The sequence below is a fragment of the Triticum dicoccoides genome, chromosome 1A (assembly GCF_002162155.2).
Source record: "Triticum dicoccoides isolate Atlit2015 ecotype Zavitan chromosome 1A, WEW_v2.0, whole genome shotgun sequence".
Lineage (NCBI taxonomy): Eukaryota > Viridiplantae > Streptophyta > Magnoliopsida > Poales > Poaceae > Triticum > Triticum dicoccoides.
In genome coordinates this window covers 272,679,934-272,690,655 of record NC_041380.1, presented here as the reverse complement: position 1 = coordinate 272,690,655, position 10,722 = coordinate 272,679,934, and the positions used below count along the sequence as shown (strand labels likewise).

Below are 10,722 nucleotides of genomic sequence, written 5' to 3'. Positions count from 1 at the left end.
CCAGATGTGTTGCATTCAACATGAGTCTTTGCCTCCTAGTTGACTAGACGAAGCCTAGACATTCCTTTTTTGACGATGTTCAAGCTTGTAGCAAGCCTACCTGGCACTTCATGTATCGACAAAAAAAACAAAGAAACAAAAAAACATGAGTAAAAAAGGTATCTATTTTTAAAAATGCCTCATGTGTTATACGAAAAAATAATCAAAAATAAAAAATGACCCAAAAACAAAAACAGACGACCAGCAACAAGCGCGGCCTCAACAAATAAAAAAAGCCCGCAAAACAGGTGCGGCCCAAAAACAAAACATGTTGTACAGCCAGCAACAGAGGCGGTCCAAAACAACAACGAAAGAAAAGCCCACCCCGCAACAGGGGAGCGTTGCGAGCGAGCAATGCCGGATGCTACGATCGCTGTACCTGGGTGAAGAAGAAAAAACAGTTAGATGTGACATCCTTAAAAAACATCTAGATATGAATTAGTCATTCTGTTATTTGAAGCTGCTGTCCGAACCAACAATCCCTCAATGGTGGCAGTGGTCCTTTTCCTAGCCTGTCACCACTAGTTCTTTTCTTTTTCTTTCATTGATCTCTCCAAGCCAAAAAAGCACACTATCATGAAGAGCAGGACTTGGCTCAGCCACCATGTTTTATCGGTGAGGAACCGGCCTCCTCTGCAAGTGCCCGTCCGCCTCTGCAAGCAGCACCTTTTACATGAGCTGGACTGACTGAGCCGATGTGGCAGCTGGGGCAGCCATCCAGCATGTAGCGCTGGCCATGCCCTTATGCACACGATATGCATAAGTGGTCCTTCAAATCAATCTTAAAAAGTAGTGTTCTTTATAAATCCCTTAAAAAAGGTAGTAGTCCATTAAAAAAATACATGTGCTGAAAATGCAAATCTAAAGATAACCCCAAATAGCCTTTTAGAGACTAAAGAAATACAAATTCAAAATGGGTACTAGTGTTCCACACTCAAATTTTGTTGATTTCTTATGGTGTCAAATACATTTGATTTTGATCTTAAAAATCTACAGATCTGCAAACAAAACACGTCCTCGGCATACCGTATTGGTTGAACCTTGTTTTTGTTACAATACAATATTTTTAAAATCACCTCATGTACACTGTAAGGAAAACAGAAACAAGAAACCCATCAGCCAGGCCGGGTCAATGAAGTCCCGGCCAACCGTAGAGAAGCCGATCAATTAAGCTGTACCTTACACACGTGATATCGTGCCTGAGCTCACGTGTTACAACCTTGATAGACTGACAGGGACACATGTTGTGAGCCGGCTAATTAGGAACGCAGAGAGTACGCTACGTACGTACGAAACGAAGCCATATTGCGGGACCATTTGCATTTGGAGGTTGAGTGAGTGCATCCGCTGCCGCGTATGCATGCTTCATTTATGACCAAACAGAATCAAGTGCTGTACTGCTGCTTCACTGTCACGTAGTACCTGCCACGCACCCACTCACAACTTTCGCGTTGGCCCCAGCCTATGGGAGATACAGTAGCACGTAGCGTCTGGACAATCGTCTCTTCGCTGCTACGTGTCGATATTTGCAACAAGGCTTCTTCTTGCAAGGAACTTTCTGCTAATTCATTGTTCAAAAGTACCGTATGTGTGTAAAATGGAAAAAGGCACCTTTCTAATATCGAGCCCATAGGCCTATGGGAGATTAGAAACTCCACGTCCATGGACGAAAGAGTTCTAATTAAAGAAGAAACACGAAAGGCAAATAGTTAAATGGCTTGGATTCTGTCTTCAGATTTGGAGAACACAAATGACTTTCTGAAGTTTTCTAACATGAGCGTACGCTCCAAACAAAACATAGATGTATGATATGACCGCACATGGAAAAGGATTAGACATCTTCAATAAATTCACATTCTTGATCAATCAATCAGACAAAGCACAGTAAGTGCGTAGTACTACTATATATTTCCCGATGCTTTTTTTCCTGCCACGAGATGCCAAGGCATCACTTTCCTGACCACACTTTCTGCTGATTAATTGTTCAAAAATGCGTAAAAAATGATACAGAAAGAGTTCTAAAGAAGAAACACGAAAAAACTCAAAGAAGGAAGAGAAGAAACACGAAAGGTAAAGCATGTAGAACGGATCGCCTGTCTGAAATTTTTGCTGGCTGCTGTGTGCTGTGTTTGATTTTCTTTCATAAGAAGTAAAATGGTGTGAATTTTATCTTTTGATTTGAGGAATACAAATGACTTTCTGAAATTTTCTGACATGAATACTACACTCCAAACACAACTTGGTAAATGAATGACCGCACATGGAAAAGAATTAGACATTTTCAATAAATTGACATTCTTGATCAATCAGACAAAGTACGGTAATAAGTGCATACTGTTTCCCAACCCTTTTTTCCCCTGCAACAAGATGGCAAGGCATCACTTTCCTGGCCACACTTTCTTGTCCTGTCCACAGTAAGTAGAAAGACATCAACAGACGAACTGCAGGCTTGTCGGTTGCCCTGCCAAACATCTTGCACAACAGTTTTATCTGTTTCAATTCCTTTCTTTTCATTTTGCCAATTAAGTTACTGTAGATGAAATGCCACTGGTCTTGTCATGTTGGTGCAGCCGTGATTCATCCATTTGCCGAGCTCGTGGCCTACGAACTGCTCTTCTCGATCCCGATGATCGCCTGCGTTCTGACAGGAACTGCTTCCATCATGACGTTTGAGCTCTACATGCTCTACATCGACTTCATGAACAACATGGGCCACTGCAACTTCGAGCTGGTGCCCACCTGGCTCTTCACATGGTTCCCTCCGCTCAAATATCTCATGTACACACCATCGTAAGTACTCTACTTCTGCCAAAATAATCAAGCTGTTTTTCTGCAACGATTACATCTTATCATCTTATCATATGATCTGAACTTCTTCAACATCTTAGGTTTCACTCTCTCCACCACACTCAGTTCCGGACGAACTACTCTCTTTTCATGCCGTTCTACGACTACATATACAACACGATGGACAAGTCGTCAGACACGCTGCATGAGAAATCGATCGAGAGCAAGGAGGAGGCCGTAGATGTGGTTCACCTCACCCACCTCACCAGCCTGCAGTCCATCTACCACATGAGGCCCGGGTTCGCCGAGTTCGCCGCCAAGCCGTACGCCTCAAAGTGGTACATGCGGATCATGTGGCCTCTGTCCTGGCTCTCCATGGTGCTCACGTGGGCGTACGGTTCTTGGTTCACCGTTGAGAGGAATGTCATGGAGAAACTCAAAATCCAGTCTTGGGCCATACCAAGATACAATTTCCATGTGAGAATTATCTTGTTTTTTACATGTGCGGGAGCGATGGCTTGTGTCGGTTGTCGACAAATGACTAACCTTTTCATTCTGCAGTATGGATTGAACTGGGAGAAGGAAGCAATTAATAACCTGATTGTGAAGGCAATATGTGAAGCTGACAAGAAGGGGGCTAAAGTTGTTAGCCTTGGACTCCTGAATCAGGTAGTACATTGTTTTCTTCAGCTGTCCAATCTTCAAACTAGCACTCCCTCCGTTTTTATTTACTTTGCATATTAGAGTTGACTGAAGTCAAACTTCGTAAAGTTTGACCAAGTTTATAGAAAATAATATAGTCATTTATCATAATAAATCTATACGATGTGAAAGTACATTTAATAATAAATCTAATGTTGTTGATTTGTTATTGTATATCTTAATATTTTTGTATATAAACTTGGTCAAAGTTTGTAAAGCTTGACTTTGATCAAAGCTAATATGCGAACTAAATAAAAACGAAGGGAGTATATGTCATCGTCTTAAATCAGGTGGAATACTGTGTATCAAACGTTCAACTATGTACTAACGTCTGAAGAAAAATCCTCGCAAAAAAAAAAGAATTCTGAAGAAAAAACTTCAGTTCACATGCTCATGATCTAGAAGTACTGATGCAGTGTAGCTAATGTTGATCAAAACAAGATGCATGTAGGGGAAATTTAGAGATGCAACATCGGTTGCTTATATAACAGATACCACCGTTCACAATATGATCATCATATCTTTAAACCAACAGGCCCAGAGCCTCAACGGAAGCGGAGAGCTTTATCTACAAAAGTACCCAAAGTTGGGGTTGAAACTGGTGGATGGAACCAGTCTAGCTGCTGCAGTGGTTGTCAATAGTATTCCCCATGGCGCGGACCAAGTTGTTCTTTCAGGAAACATTTCCAAGGTGGCCTGTGCTGTGGCTGCAGCTCTATGCAAGAAAAATATCAAGGTCAGATCAGAATATTCAGATCTTCTTCATTTTCCCTCATTTTAATCACACGGCGAGACGACGTATTTACACTAACAAGCAACTTTCTTGTGCAGGTGATAATAACAAACAAGCAAGACTATCATTTCCTTCAGCCCAAAATACCAGAAGATGCAGCTGACAACCTTTTACTGTCGAAAACCGGTATGGCCAAGGTAAGAACGAAGTTATGCATGTGTTTGTAGGGGGGCATCATATAACTATATAATTATTAGGAATCGCGTATGATCAGCTAATGGAACGGCTGGTCGAATTTCGCAGGTGTGGATAATCGGAGAAGGCGCAGATGCCACCGAACAGCTCAGGGCGCCGAAAGGAACACGGTTCATCCCGTACTCACAGTTCCCACCAAGAATGGCGCGCAAGGACGGCTGCACATACTCGACGACTCCGGCGATGAGCGTGCCTAAAACACTGCAGAATGTTCATTCGTGCGAGGTAATAACACGCTCCCTGAACCGCAACTCTGCATGTGCAAAGTACCTACTACGCAACATGATCTAGCTGAGCTGACCGGTTTTAAAACATTTCAGAACTGGCTGCCGAGGAGGGTGATGAGCGCGTGGCGCGTCGCGGGGATCGTTCATGCGTTGGAGGGATGGGACGAGCATGAGTGCGGGGACACGGTGCTCGACATGGACAAAATTTGGTCTGCCGCACTTCTGCATGGCTTTCGCCCCGTTGCTGAAGCTTGATCGTCTGGTTGCAACTTGCAAGTCGAGTGAATAAGCGTTACGCAGATAAGGATCTGGTTGTATCTTGTATGCTCGCTGGAGCCGTGCTGAGGAAGAAGGAGCAGACATACTGGCTAGCAGATGAGTGGCCTATAATTAATTAAGTACTACTACTAGTTTGATGATCTATGCCAAGGTTACTTGGTTAGCTATTACTGGATTATTTACCTCCTATGATAATGAGTTGATGACTTGGTTCCACCTATTTCGAGTGCTATCTGCCCTTGCGTCAATAACAGATGCAATTCAACGAAGAAACTAGTTAGTTGGAGGCTCAAATAACCCAAAAGTATCCAAACAAGGAGGGTTAGAGTGGGTTAGTTCCATCTAACCCAACTATCCTGGTGGAGAGGTGCTTATTTGGGTTAGAGTGGGTTAGAAAATAACTCTAACTCTAACTGTGTTAGAGTATCCAAACAGGGTTGTGGGTGAGTGGTTCGGCAGTGTTTCAATTGACTCACAACTGATGTGATGTGCCGACGGTAGTACTTGACGGATGCAAACATTAAAAAAGCTTGACCAATTTATGATGCTCTCCGACAGACAAGACTAACTCGCTGTCAAGCTCTTTAGAAACATATAAAACGTGGGTGGCACTATAGCAGTGTATCACCGCGGTACTTGTATGAACAAAGACTTCTTCTCAATACTGTCGAACTTGAAGTTGTCTCTCGATGCTGGGTAGTATAAGAGCATCTACAATCAAAGCCCACATTGTGGCCCCCAAACGTCGTTGACCGGTCACTTTTTTGTGACTCAATCAGATCAAGTAAATCGGCCTATACGTAATTGACCGACTTCGGCGTGCTTACCTTTGGGCGGGTACTGACAAAGTCTCTGTAAGGTCATGCAAGATCAATTGGGACCCCGTCTGCAAGCCTAAACAGTTTGGTGGCTTGGGTGTGCTTAATTTAAATAAATTCGCTAAGGCCCTCCGACTTAGATGGCTATGGTTCGAGTGAGTGGACAAAAGCAAGCCTTGGATTGGCATGGGGTCTCCATGCACCAAGGACGACCGCAAATTCTTTGCGGCTGCTGCAATGGTTACAATGGGAAATGGGCGCACGGCCAGATTCTGGCACTCCCCTTGGCTGCATGGTCTCTGCTCCCGTGACTTAGCACCGAACATTTTTGCCATCTCCCGCAAGAAGAATTCCTCCGTCCGGCAAGCCCTCACCAACAACAACTGGATCTCTCTCATTGACACTTCCAATGGCCTATCGTTTGCACACGTCCAACAGTTTGCCGACCTCTGGGAGAAAATATGCATGACCTCTCTGAATGATGACATAGAAGCTTCCATCACCTGAAAGTTCACCAAGGATGGGGTGTACTCTGCTTCCTCTGCTTACAAGGCACAGTTTGAGGGACTCACATCGTCCGATCTCGTTCACTCTGCATGGAGGGTTTGGGCCACCCCCTGGTGAAAGTTCTTTGCTTGGCTAGTCCTTCAAAACAGGATTTGGACATCGGATCGTCTCATACGTCGCAGCTGGCCAAACTGTGGCATCTTCCCACTTTGTAAGCAATGCCAGGAGTCGGCGGCCCATCTCCTCTTCCAATGCCGCTTCACCATCCGCATTTGGAACGATATTCTTATGTGGCTTGGAATGCATCACATTTCTACGGCGATATGGCAGACGAGGACTTCGGTGAAAGACTGGTGGAACGGCAACCTTCAGATTCTGGCTTCCCTAAGGCGCTAGCCTCCTTGATGATGCTTATCTCATGGGAGATACAGACAGAGCGTAACGCTAGGGTCTTTCAAAACACGGCCATCCCTTCCATGGTCCTAATGTGTAAGATCAAAGAGGAGGTGTCTCTTTGGACAGTGGCTGGTGCGAAGCACATGAGTGTTGTAATGCCGCGAGAGTAGACCTTTTATTTTGTCGTCTTGCGGCCCTTGTTCGATAACTCCTTTCTTAATCAATGAAATGGCAAATCTTTTGCCTTGTTTCCAAAAAAAAACTAGGATGACAACAGGAGTCCCTTAGCTGCCATGGCAATGTTCGGTTTTAGTTAGCTTTTTTTAGCTTTCTGTTAGTATGGCTTGAGGACGTGGTATGTATGATCCCGAGGCGCATTAGTAGGCCTATTGGACTTGTCCCCGATCATGGGATGACACAATCAAGTAGAAGAGCTAGCTCTATGACACGTTTATTTTTTGTTGAGAAATAAAAGGAAGAGAGAAAAGCAGCATTCGGTGCGCTTCACAGCAACTTCAGCGTGTCTTCCTTCCCTGATCTTCTTTTTCGCATGTGTGTGTGAGAGAGAGAGAAAGAGAGAGGGGGGTGAGTGCTGGCAATTGGCATGAGAGCCAAGTCTGGAGATGGGTGGCAACGACAAGTGGAAGACCCCACTGTCTCCAAGCACCGATAAGTTAAAGTTCTACCAAAAAAATGAAAATTGTTGCATGGAAGGTGAGCTTAGGTGCGTTGGCAAGAACAAAGAATAAATTTGTACATCATCCGCAGAACAACACGTCATGCTTGTTATGTGGTAGACATGAAGAATCGTCTTTCCACGCTCTAGTGACATGTGATCCTGTGGCTAGCCTGTGGGATGGCATGTGCAAAGTTTGGACTCTGCCGAAGAAGGAGATGATGCGCGATACATGCCAGTATTGGCTGCTTTATGTATTTTGATGTGTGTCAGGAGAGCACAAGGAGCGTGATTATCCTTCTAATGTGGCGCATCTAGCAGGTATGGAACAGTGACATGCATGGGAAAGAGATCCTATGCTATCTTTACGTCTGTGGAGTTTTTATGTATGATTCCCGCACAAGTCGGGATGAGACTCCGGACTTTAAAAAAATAAAAGAGGCCAAAGAAACCCAAATAAAAAAAAGAGGCCAAAGAAGCCCACCAAAAAAATAAAAAAATAAAAAAAAGAGAAAAGAAAAAATGAGAGAAAAATAGAAGAAATATTAAAAGGCAAGATGTAAATTATGATTGAACCAGTTCAGCCGAAGCCGAAGAACAATACTACCCCTAACCGGGACACCTTCTCGAGTGGGCTGGGTAGCACTCTTGGTTGATGGTGCATTCTCTCTGGAGGATGGAACATCAGATACATGTGTGATTTTGCGACGATGGTACAATTGTGTTTGCTGCGTACAAATACTTATTTTATTGCACTGACATGCTGAAAGCGAAGATACATGCAATGATGCAAGGCATGTCTTTTGCCCTGCAACACATTGAGCTCCCGGTCATCGTGCAGCCGGACTCGTCTACGTTGCTATTTATCTTCAGAGATATATCTCTTGCTCGCTCTTTATATGGTCATCTTGCTTTGGAGATCAAGGCGCTAAGAGAGGTCCGGGAGTTTATTCTACAAAAGATTCTTCATAGTAAAAAAAAACTGGCATATTGTTTGGTAAAATACAACCGCACTAAATGTAGCAGAGCTATTTAACTACACAGATGACCCTGCGTATTGAGGATTTCTTGCCCCTTAACTGTAACTCCATATATTGAAATAAAACTTCTTTTACCCTGCAAAAAGTGCGCCCCTAGTGAGGATTCCCTCTGTGTGTAGTGCTGGACGCTATGAGTATCCAATAGGAGCACTTGGTTGGAACTTCCTATTCCCCGACATTGGCGGCACTTGGCACCAAATCGCGCACACCTCGCTCCCCTCTTGCGTGTTTTGGGCCGGCCCAGGTGTGGGGCAGTGCGTTGTTTTTCATTCCTTTCCCTTTTTTCATTTTCTCCTTTTTACCTTTTCATTTAAAAAGAAATTCAAAATTCGTTTGTGAAACTTCAAAAAATGTTCACAAATTTGTAAAAAATGTTCGTAAATTCAAAAAATGCTCACGAATATGAAACCAATTCATGAATTGAAAACTTTCGAAATTCAAAATAATGTTTGCAAATTTAGAAAATTTTCAAAAATTTGAAAATTGTCACAAACTTACAAAATGTTTTTGGATTCAACAAAGGTTTGCGAATTCAAAAAATGTTCATGGATTATAAATTCTCTGAGTTCTAAATATTCATGACTTTCAAAAGATGTTTGTGAAGTTCAAAAGAAAATGTTCGCTTATTTGAATTTTTCACTAATTCTAAAAAATGTTTGTGAGTTTGAAAAATGTTCGTGAATTCAAAAATGTGCATGAATTTCAAAATATGTTTGTGAATTTGCAAATATTCAGAACTATCAAAAAAATCACGAGTTTGATTTTTCATGAATTTCAGTAAATGTTATGGAATTCAAAAAGTGTTCACGAATTATAAAAATTGTTCACGATTTTGATTAAAGTTCATGAATTAAAAAATTGTTCGTGATTCGAAAAAGGGTTCAAGAATTCTATAAAAGTTTGCGAATTTTAAAAAGGAAAAAGGTTAATATGAAATAAAAATGAAAACAAAAACAAATAAGAAATTACAACTAAAAAAGAAAGAAAAGAAAACAGACAGAAAACCACAGAAAAGACTAATACCCTGTTTGGATTATCGTTTCCATTTCAGATGCCCCTATGAAACTTGCAGACGTTCGCCCGTCGTTTGGTTGCCGGCCAGAAATAGCTCATGGCCGGTGAGTTACACCTGTAAATAAACTGCACTTGTATTTTGTTATATCAATGCCAAGAGCGGCCTAACGGGACGATCCATTCTTGCGGGCGGGGTGCGCGTTTGGTCGCTAAGAGTAATTTCAACGGGCTGACCCAAACGGACGGCGCTTTTGTTCGCTTTTTGTTCATTTGGATCGGTTCGGCGGACACAAGCGTCCGACGTTGTGTTTGGATCGACGCGAGCGCCCAACGCTGACCCGACCCATTTTGTCGGCGCGTCAAAAAAAAGAAGTATTGCGAGCAGTTTGAAAAAAAAAACATGCATTTAATTAAATATAAAAGCCGGCCACGGAGGCCGAAGAAAGTCCACATTACATTAATAAAAACACTAAAACTAGACGACGCCCAGCCCTAGACGTCCTCGTCGGTGGCGGCGTCTGTGTCGGGACCGGTGAGGTCGATCAACGTCGGCGCAGGGCCGACCCAAGGGAACATTGTGTTCCAGACGACGGTGATGTCGGGCTTTGCCGCCGCTGCCTGGGCCTGGCGCGCCTCTTCGTCAGCCTCGCGCTCGAGCATCTGCAGACGCTCGCCCTTCCGGCGCTCCTCGGCCAGCCGAACGCGACGCCAGTGGTCGGGGTAGGCCGCCTCCTGCTTCTTCGTCGCCCTGAGCCAGATCGGCGGAGCGCTGACCGCCTCGCGCACTACTCCGATCCAGAAGTAGCGCTCGCAGTAGGCCGGTTCCTCCGGCTCGTCTTTGGGCGGGGACGGCGGGGCCACCGGCGGCACGACGCAGTCGCCCGCCGCGGAGAGGGCCATCACCTCCACCATGGCAGCCTCGAAAGCCGCCTCGTCCGCCTCCCTCCACCGCTCGTCCTCCACGCTCTCCTTGATGGCCGCCTGGTAGGCGGCCTCGGCCTCCTGGTCCTCGTCGCGGACGACGAGTGCGGGCGGTGGAAGGCTGTGGTCGACGTCGCGGACGCCGCGTTGCCTCGCCTTCTCATGCTCGAAGGCCAACCATCGAGCCCAGTTGGGCGAGTCGACGACGAAGTGCGGGTCGGCGCGCTGCTCCGACGTGAGCAACGTCCGCCGACGCCGCACCTCCACCGCATGGGCCCTCGCCGTCCGCGGCATCGCTGGCATTGGGATCCTCTCCGGATCCAAATGC

At 44.7% G+C, this 10,722-nt stretch overlaps 1 protein-coding gene across 1 annotated transcript in view; it reads left to right on the top strand.

The window, feature by feature from the left end:
* The window catches only part of LOC119268609 (very-long-chain aldehyde decarbonylase GL1-5), a 10,747-nt gene extending 5,505 nt beyond the window's left edge, over window positions 1-5,242 (top strand). Inside the window, exons 3-9 of the mRNA XM_037550278.1 lie at window positions 2,610-2,829; window positions 2,928-3,303; window positions 3,388-3,495; window positions 4,064-4,264; window positions 4,360-4,458; window positions 4,565-4,741; window positions 4,837-5,242. Of these exons, the coding sequence (XP_037406175.1) occupies window positions 2,610-2,829; window positions 2,928-3,303; window positions 3,388-3,495; window positions 4,064-4,264; window positions 4,360-4,458; window positions 4,565-4,741; window positions 4,837-4,998 (1,343 nt within the window). The 3' untranslated portion in view covers window positions 4,999-5,242. The remainder of the gene's footprint in view (window positions 1-2,609; window positions 2,830-2,927; window positions 3,304-3,387; window positions 3,496-4,063; window positions 4,265-4,359; window positions 4,459-4,564; window positions 4,742-4,836) is intronic.
* Window positions 5,243-10,722: the final 5,480 nt, after the last annotated feature.